This window comes from Bufo bufo, chromosome 7 (assembly GCF_905171765.1).
Source record: "Bufo bufo chromosome 7, aBufBuf1.1, whole genome shotgun sequence".
Lineage (NCBI taxonomy): Eukaryota > Metazoa > Chordata > Amphibia > Anura > Bufonidae > Bufo > Bufo bufo.
In genome coordinates, this window is record NC_053395.1 from 141,625,746 (window position 1) to 141,643,652 (window position 17,907).

The 17,907-nt window shown below is 41.4% G+C and overlaps 1 protein-coding gene across 15 annotated transcripts in view; it reads right to left on the bottom strand.

The window, feature by feature from the left end:
• ABI2 (abl interactor 2) overlaps window positions 1–17,907 on the bottom strand; it is a 110,254-nt gene that overhangs the window by 36,290 nt on the left and 56,057 nt on the right. For 4 of the 15 annotated variants that reach the window (XM_040439851.1, XM_040439846.1, XM_040439848.1 and 1 more), the window contains 3 exons: window positions 17,019–17,168; window positions 8,453–8,577; window positions 5,247–5,435 (listed from right to left, as the gene is read on the bottom strand). In XM_040439851.1, the coding sequence (XP_040295785.1) occupies window positions 5,247–5,435; window positions 8,453–8,577; window positions 17,019–17,168 (464 nt within the window). The remainder of the gene's footprint in view (window positions 1–5,246; window positions 5,436–8,452; window positions 8,578–17,018; window positions 17,169–17,907) is intronic. The other 11 variants (XM_040439855.1, XM_040439857.1, XM_040439853.1 and 8 more) reach the window with 3 other exon arrangements.

Sequence of the window (17,907 nt, forward strand, 5' to 3'; positions counted from 1 at the left end):
GACAGAAAAACTACCAGATCTTTTTCTCTTGTTTTGAGCTCTAGTACAACAAGTTAAGTACAAAAGAAGCAAGAAAACAAACAAACACAGTGTTGTGGATAACCAATACGTTTTAGCAAATCTGAATTTTCTGTGGGATTAATGAAAAAGTGACATCTTGCCAGAAATTACAAATCTGGAAACAGAATGAACTAAGCATCTTTTTGCTTAAAGAGGTTTTGAGATTTGTATAAACTTGGTACAGAGCAGGAAGCAGTATAAAACAGAGGGGAAAAAACCTGCTGCTCCAGGACCATCGTCTGGCCCCTGCTGATTGCACAGTGACTTATGTGACTGCTGCTGCCAATTACTGGCCTGAGTCACATCCCATTCATGCATACTTCTGAGACCAGTGACTGGCTGCAGTGGTCACAAGAATGATTGAGAATGACATCATCACTGCAAGACCAGCGGGGCCACAGGACTGGAGAACAGTGCTGGATTGGCAGGACATTTAAAAGCTCTGTAATGGTTTCTATTTCTTTCTATATTTTTTTTTTTTTTTTTTTTTTTTTTAACACCCCCTGCACTGTGCCAAGTTTCTTAAAATTTGGAAAAAACCCTTTAAAAATGGGGGAATATTTACAATTCTGTCTAACAAGTAGGCAGTGTAAAATTGAGACAAATTTATCAAACGGATTCATGCCAGATGATAAATTTGGAAGATCCTTAGATACTCTTGCCTAAGTCATTCTATCATAGAACGAGACAAAAATGCGTCTACAGCACATAACAAATGTGATTCACAGCTTGTACAGCAGTTTTCTGGCATAAATTAAGCCAAAATCCTGAAGCATTTAACTTGGTAAATCTTCCCCATAAATACTATTTATGATTATGAAATTTCCTTCCACACAAATAGTATGATGTGAATGGGACGATAGCCGTTCCCTACATGACATGCCTTATCTGTACAGTGCTTGTGTGAGATATAGTGCTACCAAATAACACGTGGGTGGGAATGTATTTAGACTGGTGTTTCTTACGCCAGTCTTAATAATAAACCCCATTGGCTTACGATGCACCAGGATTATTAAGGGGTAATCATTACGGCACATCTTCAGGAGCTCTGTGTGCCACAAAATGAAATTTACCCCAGCAAGAGAGTCTGTGTAGATTTCAGGTGTAATGTCCACCAGTTATTGGTAAATGTGTCCGGCCTGCGGGTGAACCTCCCGCCCACTCTGAGGTTAGGGTGGTTAAAACATGTCAATTTGCAACTGTTGTACACCAGAAAACTGGAGTACAAGAATAACAACACAATCCCACAGTTCTTCTCATTTAGATGGTATAACAGGAAACAGGCCACAACCCTGTAGGGAGAAGAATGAGCTAAAAAAAAAAAACAAAAAAAAAACACAACTACATATAAAAAAGTATTGAATTATATATATACACTGCACTATAATCTGTATAGCTGATTATTAGACTTGTAAAATTATTGACAGCATGCAAAGTATAAGCAAAGTGAAAAGACACCACGGTATACAGACACAGCAGTCTGTCTACAGCACTGAATGAATGAGTATATGAATGAAGGAATGAAGGAAGGAAGAAATGCTGTGTTCACCACTATGGTGTTTAAAATAAGGAATACATCTGTTGTTTATGTATGTTTTATAGATGGCCCAATTCTTCATGAAAGTAATACAACAAATCATGGAGACTAAGGTCCCATTCTCACGTCAGCTTTAGGCCAGTTTCACACGAGGGTGTGCGGTCTGGGAAATACAGTCCATGTGACAGCCGCATTTTCTGGACCAACCATGGTTCTGCTGACCTGAACTAGTGATCTACAATGCTGTATGGTTCCAGTGGATCTACTGTCCCATACTTACATGATGCAATGAGTTCAGGACAGTAGACCCATGATTGGGATAGAACTCACAGCATTATAAATCACTACAATGTAGGAAGTTCAGGTCAGACAAGCCACGGTCAGTCTGGGAAATGCAGCTGTCATATAGACCATGTTTACCAGACCGTAGGCCCCTTTAGACTGCCGGATTTTCGGGCAGATTACTGCCAATGAGCGTTCATATGAACGCTCGTTAGCGATAATCTGCCGAAGCAAAGGGGTCGCCGATTACCCATCGAGTCAGCAAAATGATTCATCGGTTAATAGATCGTTGGTGTGGTCACTTAAATCATAATTTGCCGTCAACAGGCAGTGCCGTGTAATCACGCTCTGCTAGTACTGCTACCAGCAAACAATGATTTTGTACGAGGGCGAGTGATGGCATTATCAATCACTTCTCCCCATACTGTAGAGGAGATGGCTGCATGTAAATACAGTGGTCTCCTTCACTGACGAGCAGGTAATTGTCAGGAACGAACACTTCCTTCCCAACAATCATCTGCTCCATCAAGCATTGTAAAGGGGCCTTTACTGTGACAGATAAAACCTCTTGAAAAACAGGCTGCTATTAGTGTCAGGCACCAGTTTTTAAGTGTAACGGTCATTTTTTTATTTTATTTGCTAGTTAATTAGAGTCCGTCAATGACTGTCAAAAGATCTGTAACTACCTTATAATAACAGCCTTCATCAATGTCCCCTGTCCCTTTCTACTGGTCCCTTAAGACCATTGCTAGGGCTTTTCTGTCTCCAACTTAATGTAAACAGAAGACAGAGGGGCGGTCCTTCACACTGCATGCCTGCATTAGGCTTCAGAGTAAGGAGGCGTGTCTCAGTAATCCAATCTGATTGGCTGGCAGGAAGCTGCTGGCTATGGCAAGTGTGTATGGGAAGTGAGGGAAAGCAGTTTTGGCCTCAGAGAACTGGCAGAGGAGCCATCTTGAGAAGGTCCTCATATTGTAGGGTTCAAAACAGCATGTGAAGAAACTAAAGATTGCTTTATGAATAATGTTGCAGCAGTAACATATGCTAATTTATTTATGAAAACATGACAGTTACACTTTAAAGCAACATTTTCATTACTGTCGGACAAATGATGTACCTCGATATGCTGCAGACAAATACTAGACCTTTACAGGATTTCAGAATTTTCTATCAGGGCTTGCAAAGAAATATAGTAGTCTAAGTAGTAAATTGATATATAATTTAGAATATTTTATAATGCATCATCATTAATATTTATCATGTTGAAAGATAAATTAAATAATAGGATGCTGATTATTACTACGCTGTACTCTATGTTCTAAATAGCAGTTAGAACTAATGAGTCACATTGCCCTGCTGAAGTAATCTGCCTGCCCAATACAACGCTACATTTAGGAATGGATGCTAAAACTAAACAAGAAATACTGAATAGTTGCCCTCACAGTTTATCAGACTGCAGCCTTTTCTGAATTATCCTGACAAACACTCTTGAAGTCTTGCAGAGGACAAAGGCGTTACCCTCCATCCGATCTGTTGCATCTTCAGCTGGAGATAATCGGAGGGGTGGGGCTTAGCAAAAGGGGTGGGTTTTAACAATCTTTTTGTCCTGCTGCAGACAGGACACAGTAGGGAGGCTCCTGCTTCATCTACTTGTCACTTGACAGTGAGGCAGAGGACGGGGGAATATTGTTGTGCTCCTGCGACACAGAGATGCTTTCTTAATATATTTCTCAATTGTGACTGTAAAAGGAGACAAAACAGGATGAAGGGAAATAAAGGGACGATGGGAGAAGTGCTATTGTTTTTGCATTTTCTGTACCATACTCTACACGGTGCTGATAGGTACATCAGTGTCACTTTTATAACGTTACAAAGACTAGGAGATGATCTATAATCTATTCTCTAGTGGTCTATTAAAGTGAAGATCTACTTATTGCCCTCCATGGACCCTACAAAGACTAGGCGATGATCTACGAACAACTCTTTTGTGGTCTATTAAAGTATAGATCTACTTATTGCCCCAAAAGTATCCATGGATATTGGTAATCAACCAATCCAGAACATTTAAAGGCTAAAACTGGAGTGAGTATGTACCCATTGCCCATTTGGGGAAAAAAAAAAGTATCCATTGATATCAATAATCGACCCTCCCATTTTAAAGGGATTCTGTCATGACATTTTAGGTCTATAACCTAAACATATGGCCAGGTCCGTACTAATAACCTGAATCCGAAACTGTCCTTATTAAATATGCCTGTGGCTCTATTAGCACATAAAACAGGGTTTTATAACCTGTCATTCACCTACCTAAGGTGCCCAAGGGGACGTCGCTGCATACAGTGTGCCCGGCTGCACCCATCTCCGTCTGGTGCCCAGCGCCGCCTTCCCAGTTGAAATCGCCGCCTTCCTCACCTCAGCCCCGCCTCTGCAATCGTCCGGTTCCTCTGCCAGATCCCGCGCGTGCGCACTAGGCATAACCTGAGGGACCGGACGATTGCAGAGGCGGGGCTGAGGTGAGAAAGGCAGCGATTTCAACTGGGAAGGCGGCGCTGGGCACCAGACGGAGATGGGTGCAGCCGGGCACACTGTATGAAGCGACGTCCCCTTGGGCACCTTAGGTAGGTGAATGACAGGTTATAAAAACCTGTTTTATGTGCTAATAGAGCCACAGGCATATTTAATAAGGACAGTTTCGGATTCAGGTTATTAGTACGGACCTGGCCATATGTTTAGGTTATAGACCTAAAATGTCATGACAGAATCCCTTTAATGTAAACTGGTCATAAAACCCTATAACTGCATGCATATGATGTCCTGGAAAGGCATATTAACTACAATATCAGCCTTCTACAAAGAGACACCTTCAAAATAGGACACAATCAAACTGAAATTGATGAGAATTAATACTAATCATTATCAGGAACAATCAGTCATCATTACTAGAAGTCCCTGCAGCTTGCAAAGTTCTAGTCACTACTTTTACATGATTGGTAAAAGTGGATGAAATACAGGGTGGCAGACGAATGATGAATGTATGTATGTATGTATGTATGTATGTATGTATGTATGTATGTATATATATATATATCCTGAGCTAACTTGTTCTTTGTTTGACCTGTCTGTCTTTCTCTTTGCAGTTGTTGAATTGTCTGCTAATCTTATGGAAATAATGGACCTACAAGCCTTTGTGATCAGGGAACTTCTACAGAAAGGAAAGTGTAGACGACAGGACAGATTCATTATGTACTCATGAAGCACAGGAATGAGGTCCCTGTGCAAACACATATTCACCATGCAAACGTGCATTCTTGGAATTAGACGTGTGCTCCACTTCAAGTCACACCGTTAAAGACGCTCACGCACTCACCTGTAGGAGGAGCAGAGGAAACAGCAGGGGGAGTTGGAGAGGTGAAACCATCAGCAGCAGGGGATTGGGCTCCTGCAGCAGCATCTGGGGTAGTTGAGGAGGAAGGGGGGGCAGCAGCAGGAGCATGAGGGATAGGGGCAGGAGTGGGGGTAACAGGGATGGGAGGAGTGCCAGCTGAGCCAGCAGGGGCTACGTGGAGAGAGGAAGATGTGAAGTTAATACAGAAAGCATGTTAGGTGGGATTAGAAATGCTTTCATGAAGCTCAGTGTTAGGAGTTTAGTAAAATCGGTATTGCTATCATTCACAGCCAGTCGCAGATGAAATTTCATGCGGGGGAGAAAAAGTACACATTTTAAGGTTTGTTTTGCCATAAGAGGAAACTACTTCCAGATTTTTCTTATTTACCCAAAAATGAATTTAATTAGGGGCAAAATAACCCATCAGATGGCATCATCGCTCAGTGCAATCTGTCCGGTTTAATCCACCAAGTTAAACTTTTTGAAACAAACATTCTCTATAATACATTTATATTAACATTTCACATTTTACATTTATTAGTTCAACTGGTTTATGCCACTTGTGATGCATAAAAAGGCCATGTGGTGATTACAACCATTTTTACTAAAATACCAAAAGAAAACACATAATGAGGGGTCAGATTGAGCATACTAAAGAAAAACAAGGTGTAAAGGAGTAAATGCATATCTGTAACAAAAGTAGATTAAAGGGGTTTCTCAGGAGTTAAATAATTATCATCAATCATCCTCAGGAGAGGTCATCAATATCAGATAAATGGGGGTCAAACTCCTGGAAACAAGGATGCAGGGATCCCCTAGGCTAGCTGCTCTGGCCTCTTCACAATATACCAAGCACAGCATTGTACATGCTATAGTGGGTGTGCTTGGTATTTCAGCTTAAAGGGGTTGTTCGAGTTCAGAGCTGAACCTGGACATATCCCCATTTTCACCCAGACAGCCCCTCTGATATGCTCCGATGCTCTCCTTTGCCCTGCGCTCAATCATGCAAGGCAAGGGCTTTTTATAGAGATCCAGTGGGTAAGCTAGGCGGAGGCTTACACCTAGCAGTGAGCCCGGTGACATCACCGGCACTGATGGGCGGGTTTTAGCGTTGCCCTAGCCAGTAAAACGGCTAGGGCAGCAATAAAGACCGCCCATCAGTGCCGATGACATCACTGGCAACACTGCTAGGTGAAAACCTCCGCCTAGCAGTGTGAAAATATAAACAAACAAGCTCTTACCCTGTGCGATGCAGCGGAGGGCAAGGGAGAGCATTGGAGCATGAAATGCTCCGATGCTCAGGTCAGAGGGGCCGGAGGGGTGTAAATGGGGATATGTCCGGGTTCAGCTCTGAACCTGCAACCCCTTTATAATCTCATTCACTTGAATGGGAGCGCTCTGCAGAAAGGCCATTTGACTGATGGACGTGACATCACAGGCTGAGGAACAGGATGGGAATCGGGCCCCAACTGATCTGTTATTGAACAACTATACTATTTCAATAACTAGAGCTTAACAATTATGTAAAGAAATATGTTTAAATGGCATGTCGTCCTTTATTTTAATGACTGCAGGGGTCAATATATTGCCAACACTAGCATTCAACAGACTATTTTTTTTACAAGAAAATTTGAAGGCTAAAACTGTACAATAACCTGTATCAATATTCAAAAATTGCCCATTATTTTCCTATCTAATAAACTAGTAAAGGGTAGTCACATGATGATAACTCTGGTCCATACGCTTTATAAAACCATATGGTCGTCGCTGCGACTGGCAGAATAGTCGCCATGTAATGGTACATTTAACCCAATGCTGCTTCCTGTATATCAAACAAGTCTATTACCAGCCAATTATTGCCACCCCTCCCTGTTTGTCTGCAATGCACACTGCCTGTGACACGCACAGTCTACAGCCTCTCCTGCACCTTAGACATATGGATGTCCCTATGTCTGAGCAAGGCATCATGGGACATACAGATGCCAGAGGTACTGTGTCCAAATGGTGATTTCTACAACCAAGATGGTGGACAAACCACTCAATCGGTAGAGGTGGCATGGGGAAAAATATAAGCAGTTAGGTTAGGGGGTACTGTGAATGATTACATGTGACTGGTGGGTCTTTAATGGCAAAACATACCTCAACAATACGTACAGACTAGTTTATTGAAAACAAAAACTACATATGAGTATTAAAAAATAAAAAACATTATTATTGTTAAATTGTACAACCATGAAAAATGGTAAAAAGTCTGACAAGGAAAAAAAAAAAAGCAGCAACACAATAGATTCTTCAGGATAATTCCACTAAAACATGAAAACGCCATCTGTCACAAATCTGGTTTCAACATGGAAAGGAGATAATTAATAGGGTTCTCCAGGCATTTTAAGTAATCCGCCCTTTGTACTATCCTGATCGTTAGTACTTAGCCCTCCTTCCTCCGTCCATGCCACAGTCTCTGCTGCACTCACACAGGCTGTGGGTCCCAACCGGGTGTGGGCACTTTTCCTATTCAGCATCGGCAGAGCGAGCGGGGGTAACTACTAACTAAAAGATCCTTCCTTCCACATGATAGTACAAAGGACGGATTTCACAAAAAGCCAGGACAACTCCTTTAAAGCCATGATGATATCCGCCAGTGTTCTACCATCCTCTAAACAACACTCCCGAGGGTCATTCACACACAGGCTTTTAGTGGCGTTTTTGTTAATTAGGTGATATTTTTTTGGTATCTGACATTTTTTTTTTTAATGCAGCAAGTTGGAGCCTTTTCTGGAATTTTGACATCATCCTCTCTATGGAGGGTGCAGGGGGGTGATACATCCAGCTGTTTAGAAAAAAAGTGACACTAAGAAGCCATAAAAACCCCAGGCAGTATGGAAAAGTGGTTTCTCTGGAGTTTTTTTTTTTTAGTGAGTAAAAATGCCAGAACAAACTCGTGTGTGAAGAGGCCTTTATAGTCCAATATTGCCTGAACTATGCGCCACTGGTCTGGACAAGCAACAGCGCAAAGAGCTGCCTGTAAACAGATGGGATGGAAACAAGTTAATCAGAATTGGGTATCGGCTTGTGTTTAGCACACTCAAACCAAAGATGACTTTTCACTTTTTAGTGAAAAAAAAATCTCTTAAATTGCATTGTACCTTATACTTTAAAGCACATTATACTACACTTCATTCAAGACTTACTTGGAAAGACACTTGGAGGAGATGGAGTGGGGACAGCAATTGGAACGCCCACGCTACCACTTCCACTGTTCTCTCGACTACTGCTCCGACTACTAGGATGGCTGCCGCCACTACTGCCACTGCTGCTACAAGAAATAGATGCAGAGTCAATATACTGGACGTATACATATCTGACTGGTCAATATTCTGTGGCAAGGCAGGTTTTGCCAATAGACTTCAACAGGTCCTTTATACACAACGGTGAAGAGTCCAGGAGTAGTGTATAACCATGACCAAATACCTGCAGGTAAGCTGCGGAGGCAGAAGCAATACCTTCATGTCACAACATTTTGACTACAAATTTTTATTCTTATCCACCCTGCTGAATTGTGATGTTTCACCATTCTTTCCTGGTTGTGTATGTTATTAAAAGTAAGGATGTGAGATAAGCAGTTGTCTCTATTAAGTGAACCCTTTGGAATTACCTGGATTTCTGCATTGATTACTAATAAAACATGGTTATCCAAGTCACAATTACAAACACCATGTAACTAAACTAATAACATACAAACCGTTGTATCATGAACATCCACGGTGCAGGGATACTGGAGCTCAGCTCCCACCATTCACTTCAATGGAAGAGGAGCTACAGTAACCCAGCATGGCCACAACACTTTGGAGGAAGCTGTGCTTCCTGTTCCATTCAAAGTGCAAGTTCCAGTGGCGGGAACAGCTGATCAGTGGGGGTGGGGGAAGTTGGACCTCCACTAAGAGGATATTAATGACCTATCCTGAGTATATGTATATATAATATATATATATATAAATATAATATATAATATATATATATATATATATATATATATATATATATATATATATATATAACGAAGAAGTAGGACTGCACTCCAAATATGTGGTAAAAACAGCAGTGATTTATTCACCCATAATATGGCAAGTCTTGCGACGTTTCGGCTCACAAGAGCCTTCCTCAAGGCTTGAGGAAGGCTCTTGTGAGCCGAAACGTCGCAAGACTTGCCATATTATGGGTGAATAAATCACTGCTGTTTTTACCACATATTTGGAGTGCAGTCCTACTTCTTCGTTTTATATATTTATTATATATATATATATATATATATATATATATATATATATATATATATATATATATATAATCAATACGAGAGCAGCACCACTATCCCCTCCAGACCTCCACCGGGAATGCACAAGCCGGCCAGCAGACGCAGATCAACAGCCCTAAAACAAAATGTTTTCCTTTATTCTTAGTCCATAATAAGGTACAAAGTGCAAAAATAGTGCAACTTTTTAACTGCGCTTGACCAAGACTGGATTAGTCGAAACGTTGCACTATTTTTGCACTTTGTACCTTTTTATGGACCCACTTTTAATATAGGAAACCATGGAGAATTTGCTGCAGTCTCACTTGTTTTTGTGCTATCCTGAGGATAGGTCATCAATATCAGGAGCCCAGAAAACTACTTTAAAGCCAGGACTATGGACTTGCCCATTCCAAAATCTTCTACTTTAGTTGTATTACTTTTATGCCCACAGTGCTTGAGGTCATCGACACTCCCCTTACATTCTCCTGTAAAATGTTTTGAAACAGAGAACTTCTCAAACAACTTCTTCTCAAAGGTCGTTTTAGGTGAACCTGAACAAATCTGTAAATCACTTTGACTAATCTGGCACCAAGGGTGCCCCCTTCTAGCAATTTTGCTGTCCATCCAGTGTTACTAGTTGAATCCTATCCTTCGCAGCACAGAAGGACATGGTCGTGCCTTTCTTTCTCCAGAGCTCAGCGTGTTTCTGAGCTCAGTGCAGAGGTCCCTTCCCTATCCGGGGCTCAGTGCTTTTAACACTGCAGAATGCTCAGCATCTAAGACTGCAGTTTTCTGTGTATGAAAGCCACATCTTCCCTCCAGCACATAGTAAGTGACTTTCTTACTCCAGTCATAACAGAATTTATTTATGAAGTGCTGGAGTAACTCTGCATGTGTTGGTTGTAGCTTGTTTATTAGTCAGCATCCTTCACTGCATCAGTTTACATAGTCCTTGCCGTCTGTGCTGTAATCAATTTGTTCTTGTGTTCTGGATCTTTCCCCTCAAACTCTCCCTCTCCCCCATAAACAGTTTTCTTTGACCTGTAATTATTTCCCTCTCTCTATGCTGCCATGATAATATGCATTCTGAGTCCTAGATCTGTGTGCTGTGAGAATAAACTGTCTCTTACATACCATGTAGGATTAAAATAGGGCTCCCTGATGATTAGCCTAGAAGTAAGGGAAAGGAAGTCTAGAACAGTATAGTAGTGGCAGATTGCCCATATTAGAACACTCCCCCAGGTTTTGGGAGAATTGCTGGGTGCAGGAGCAGCACACTGGGGCGGCTAGAAGTCAATATAGGCAGACTTGAGCACTGGGGGAGGCTGGAATGGATCCGCACACTGTGCCCAGCAAAAGTAGAAGTTAATTTGTGAGAAACTTTAATGACAGCAAAGCAGCCATCAACTATGATGCCTTCTCCACAATGCTTCATAGTTGGGACGAGGTGTGGTGTTCTTTTTCTCCAAACACAGAATTGTGCATTTGTGCTAAAAAGCTCCACTTTTGTCTCATCAGTCCATAGAACATTTTCCCAGAAGCATTGTGAAACAGCTAGGTGGTTAGTGTTTTTTTTTTTTGTTTTTTTTTTGGACAGCACCGGCTCCCTTTGTGGTATCCTTCCTTGAGCAACATTCTTGTTCTTCTTGCACACATGAACAGAGGTTTTTGCAGTATACAGTCTTCTTTCTGTAGGTTCTCTCTCACCTCTTTCATAATTGCTTGCTGAGGTTTTGGAGTGATCTTAACAGGATGCCCCTAGTAGAGAGCAGCAAAAGTCTTGAATTTTCTCAGTAGATAACTTGTCTAACTGTGGACTGATGTATACCCAGGTCTTTAGCAATGCTTTTGCAGCCTTTTCCACCTTCGTGCATCTTTGTAACTTCTCCATCTTCCCAAGCATTGTTCACACTAACCAGTCTTCCTGACTATGCTTTGTGTGCCTTTAATTAATGGCAAAGCAGCTGTAAAAAAAAAACACTTCCAATCTTATCTCCTTTATTGAAACCCCTTCTGCCCATTAGCACTTGAAGAAGTTATTTAACTCAAAGTTTCACATTTTCTCCCTGCATTGTGGATGTGTATCAGTGCAGCAGATATACTACTGAAAATGTGCCTTTTTTTCTTGTGCAATTACATGCTTTGCACCGCATTTATCAAGTTTTTTTTAGATACTTAAAGATCTTTTTATGCCTTGTCCATCAAGAGGAGCATGGCTTAAATGCTATGTACACTTTTGGAGGCAAATTTTGATTATGATTACATTTTACTCATTTTTGGATAAAAAAAAAATCATATTTTCATTTGGCCATTATTAGAAATATTGAGCCATTCTGTCACAAAGACTTAACTGTTTTTCGAACTGTGTAACTGGTACTTTCACTTTGTGCCATCATCTAAAAACCCTTAGCTCTAAACTACTGAGAGGTCATAAACACTTATTTAGGGATTGAGCTTTGATGAGTGTTTATAATGTCTGAGAGCAGTGATAAGGAGTCTGTCTGCTCCTCAGATGACAGAAAATACCAAAAATCCACAGGCAGCTGGTAGAGCATGTCAGCTATGTAAACAAAACAAGATTCCATATTGTTAATAAAGACCAATTGAAAAAAAAAATTTTTTTTAGCTCAAAATGAGTACAATGTAAATAATAAAAAAAAAAAAATGCCCTCCCAAAAGGTGTACATAGCCTTTAAATGTGCCCCTGTATGCCAACATTTTTAGGCATTTGTGGAGTAAACGAAACAAGCTTATAGGTGGCATAAACTTAGACTAGACATTTTAAAGGTGCAATAATTAGACATCATCGGCCACTATGATAAACCTGGAGCAGTTTAAGACTGTCTGTCTTAGGGTACTTCTTACACTTGCGTTGTTGGATTCCATAAGGCAGTTCAGTCGCTGAAACGGCTTGCCGGATCCGGCAATCTGTATGCAAACGGACACCATTTGTAGACGGATCCAGATGCGGATCCATCTCATAGATGCATTGCAATACCGCATCCGTCTCTCCGGTTGTCATCCGGAAAAACGGATCCGGTATTTATCTTTTTCACATTTTTAAAGGTCTGCGCATGCACAGACCGCAAAACCGGATCCGTTTTTCCAGAACACTTTGGGCCGGATCCGGCATTAATGCATTTCAATGGAAAATAATGCCGGATCCGGCATTCCGGCAAGTGTTCCAGGGCTCCAGATGGCGACCAAAATGGTCGCCAATACGACTTAGAATTTACAAATGGAGACAAGACTTTTTAGTCTTGTCGTCATTTGCGACTAGATCCGCCGCCGCAGCTCTGAATACAGCGGCGGGGCACAGGAGATGATAGTTCTCTGCCCCGCCGCCGATGTTCTTCTCAGCAGCGCAGAGGAGGAGGAGTCACTCCCTCCCCCCTGTGCTGCCGCCGCCAATAAGAAGAGAGACGGGAGGAGGATGAGGAGGGGTTGTGGCCACTGCGCCACCAATGAAGATAACTGACCTGTTAATACAAATACATCAGGCGGGTGCTGGAATCAAATAGCCATCACCCGACCTCTATGACAGGGAGCGGCACCTGAGGGGTTAACTGCGGCTCATCGCAGCTGTCATAGAGGTCGGGTGCCGGTTATTTGATTCCAGCACCCGCCTCCTGTATTTGTATTAACAGGTCAGTTACCTTCATTGGTGGCGCAGTGGGCCCCCCACCACCCCAGTATAAAAAACATTAGTGGCGCAGTGCCAATGAGGGTTAAAAAATTTTTGGGGATAAATTAACTCACCTCCTCCAATTGATCTCGCAGCTGCCGGTCTCCTGTTCTTTCTTCAGGACCTGTGGTGACGTCACTAAGCTCATCACATGGTCCATTACCATGGTGATGGATCATGTGATGAACACAGTGATGTCACCACAGGTCCTTTGACAGGTCCTGAAGAAAGAACAGAAGACGGGCAGCTACGCGATCAATTGGAGAAGGTGAGTTAATTTTTATTTTATTTTTTTAACCCTCAATTGACCTTCTACTATGCATTCTGTATTAAAGAATGCTATTATTTTCCATTATAACCATGTTATAAGGGAAAATAATACAGTGAATAGACTTTCATCCTAGAAACCATGCGTGAAAATAGCACCGCATCCTCACTTGCTTGCGATTTTCACGCAGCCCCATTAACTTCTATAGGGCCTGCGTTGCGTGAAAAACGCACAACATAGAACATGCTGTGATTTTCACGCAACGCACAAGTGATGCGTGAAATTCATCGCTCATGTGCACAGCCCCATAGAAGTGAATGGGTCCGGATTCAGTGCGGGTGCAATGCGTTAACCTCACGCATTGCACGCGCGCGGAAAACTCGCCCACGTGAAAGGGGCCTAAGGGTGAATAGGACATGGGTTCCAGCCGTTAAGGGGGCTAATAGTAAGTATAAAAAAAAAAAAGAAAAAAAAAAACACAAGCAAAGGCTAATTTCACACTTGGGGCAGTGTCATCCGGCAAGCAGTTCCGTCATCGGAACTGCCTGCCGGATCCGCTGATCTGGATGTGACAAAGCATTTGTTAGACGCATCCGGATGCGGATCAGTCTCACAAATGCATTGCAAGGACGGATCCGTCTCTCCGCTTGTCATGCGGATAGACGGATCCGTCTTGTATCTTCTTTTTACACATTTTTACCGGTCTGCGCATGCGCAGACCGGAAGGACGGATCCGATATTCCGGTATTTTGAATGCCGGATCTGGCACTAATACAGTCCTATGGGGAAAAATGCCGGATGCGGCATTCAGGCAAGTCTTCAGTTTTTTTTCGCCGGAGATAAAACCGTAGCATGTTACGGTTTTATCTTTTGCCTGATCAGTCAAAATGACTGAACTGAAGACATCCTGATGCATCCTGAACGGATTACTCTCCATTCAGAATGCATTGGGATGAAACTGATCAGTTATTTTTCGGTATAGAGCCCCTGTGACGGAACTCCATGCCGGAAATGAAAAATGCTAGTGTGAAAGTACCCTAAAATATTAAGTTTAAATCCCCCCTTTCCCAATTTTACATATAAAATATATAAACAATAAATAAATAAACATATTACATAGCGCTGCGTCCGAAAAGTCCACACTATTAAAAAATATCTCCTATGCGGTTAGCGCTGTAACAGACATAAATAAAAACCCATGCGATTTTCCATTTTTTAGTCACCTTGTCACCCCAAAAAATAGGATAGGACTGTTCTATTATGGGCCGAACGTTTCATAAAATGTGAAATGCACGCAGCTTTCTTTTTTTTTTTTTGCGTGGTATTGAGTATCGCAATGCTTTTTTATGGTGACGAAAGCGAATCAAAATTTTGGTATTGAAACAACCCTATGCCGATCTGATCGGCGTAGCGTTGTCACGATACCAAAATTTGGATTCGGTTTCGATTTGGCGACTAAAAATTTAATTTGGCTCCTAAATTTTTTCAGTTCAGGAGCCAATGGCTACTAGGTATTTTTTTTTTTAGTCTGCAGCACTGTGTTCCGGAATTTTGGACCGAGAAAATACCGCAGCATGCTGCAGTATTTTCTCAGTCCAAAAACCGTACAGTGACTGAACTGAAGACATCCTGATGCTTACTGACCGGATTTGCTCTCCATTCAGAATGCATTAAGATAAAACTTAGATCAGTTTTTTCCGTTATTGAGCCCCTAGGACGGAACTCAATACCGGAAAAGTTTACCGCAAGTGTGAATGTACCCTAAGCTTACGCAGTCTTAAGCTACATTCACATGTGTTTTGAGGTCTTCAAACTGCGGATCCGCAAAAAAAAAAAATAATAATAATGAAGAAGGATGATGTCCATATGACATCCTTTTTTTTGCGGATCTATTGTAACAATGCCTATCCTTGTCTGCAAAATGGACAAGAATAGAACATGTTCTATTTTTTTTTGAGGGGCTACAGAACAGATATACGGATGCGGATAGCACACGGTGTGCTGTCCGCATTTTTTGTGGACCCATTGAAATGAACGGGTCCGCATCCTGTCCGCAAAAAAAAAAAAAAAAACGGAACAGACACGGAAACAAGATATGTTTGTGTGAATGTAGCCTTACTTTTAGACAGTAGTAGTAAATCTGTCCCAACGTGCGCAATAAAAAGACATGAATGAACAGCTGTTTGTCTCTTAGGCTTAAGTAACAATCAGACCACAATTTATTAGTCATCAATGCAGAAATCTGGGCAATTCTAAAGGATTCACTTACTGTATATCTATACAGTATGGATTTTAATTCAATACCCTGAGCACATGATCAAATTTTCCTTTTCTGAAGAATGCCATTCCCTATTTTAGCATGACAATCCCGGTGCATATAGTAATTAGGGATGAACAAATTGACTTCGGATGCCTCATCTGAAGTCGATTCGCATAAATCTTTGTTGTAATACTGTACGGAGCGGGAGCCAAAGTTATTACTGCATGTAATAACTTAGTGAATTATTACTTTAAAAAACCTTGATACTGAACTCCGTTCGGTTCCACTCCCGCTCCGTACAGTATTACAACAAAGTTTTATGTGAATCGACTTCGGATGAAGCATCAGAAGTCGATTCGCTCATCCCGACAATTAGTTTTGTTTAATCTCTTAATTTTACAGTTTTAGGTCCCACGCACACAACTGTATCTACTTTGTGGTCGTCAAAACACAGATCTCAGCCATGTGCATGCCTGCTGGGTTTTTTTTCTTCTAACCCCCGTAGAAATGTTCTATCCTTGTTCACAAAATGGACAAGAATAGGACATGTTCTACCTTTTTTGCGAGTCGTCATAAAGGACAAATCAATTCAATAGGTCCGCATCCAATCCACAAAAAACGCGGATCAGATGCGGACCAAAATTACGGTCATGTGCATAAGGCTTTAACAAGCTCGAATACCTGTATAGGGGAATATGCAGACAGACATATTGGAAAGGGCTGGAATTACATGCTTTTGGAACAAACAGACAAAATGACCCCAAAGGAACAGACCTGCATGACATAGGTATCGAAGGGTCAACATAAAAACACACAAAAATACATGATAAAACATTAGGCACAAAACATTTCTTGAAGCACAGGCAGTGGCCAGAAAATTCCTGATGCTCTGTAGTAGTGAAGGAGTTCATGAATGAGTTTTTCTTAATGCATAGAAAGCATACCACTAAGAAAATAAGGCCAAGATATTGGGGCACAAATGAAAAAAGAATGGACCCATTTATTCAAAATCTACTATTTACTACTTTGCTGTTGAGCAGTCACTGAAGAACATATAGCACATTAAATGTGACAGCTCTCAGAAAGTGATCAGGAAGATCTAGACCAAATGAAGAGAAAGCTTAGGCCAAAGTCTGATTTTTAGATTTGCTTTTTTTCTTTCATGTACATTTTCTTGCTATTTTTTACTGAAAACATCCTACTCCAGTAACCTGAAATATGCTACCATCTCTTATATGGCTTACATATACCTGTATGTGCGGTTCCTCTGGTTGACTGAAGCTGTTCTAAGAGGGCTCTGTTGCTGTGAGGGAGCCATGTTACGTGTGGGGCTGGGTACATAGTCATTTGGAACGACAGGGGGCCGCACAGGCTCCAATGTGCGATAGGGTGAGTGTCGCCTTCAAGAAAAACAAAAATAAATAAAAAAATAAACCTCTAAACGTCATCCCAAATAGTCGGGGCATTAGGATAAAGTCTTCTTTACCAGGAACCCCAGTCTTCTTCAGATGTGGGGCTTTACTGTGCTCCCAGTAATTCACAATTTTGAAAAACCAAATCAAACGCAAGATGAAGAATATAGGCCTAATCAGAATCTCCCAATTGTTTTAACCCCTTCACTGCTACACAACTTGCAGAGCATTTGGTTGAGACGGCAGGCAACACAAATATTCGAAATTCCACATTAAAAAGGGGGGTGGGGGAAGCACTTCAAAGAAAAGACCTGCCACAAAAAGAGTAGTGGTGGATGATGGTGACAATGATCTGATGAACAGGTTGTCCACAAAAACATTTGAAACTGCGTAAACACAATCAACAAATTATATTATAGGGTCTACGGATGTCAAAAGGAAAAAGAACACAAGCAAACATACAATTACAGAAATATAGATTACATTTATGTATAATAGAAAAATTCCACCAGATTTCCTACAATTTTGACAGGCAGAATGATGTGGTCTATTGCAAGGGTGCAAGGTAGTGACCTCGTCTATGAGGTCAGTCGAGATCCATTACACAATGTATAAAAACAGATGTGTTATACGTCATGGCTCCTTCAAAAACGGAAACCAAGATAACAGTGTGAACGAAGCCGTTGTATTAAAAAAAAAGAAAAAAAAAGAGCCGATCAGCTGTTTG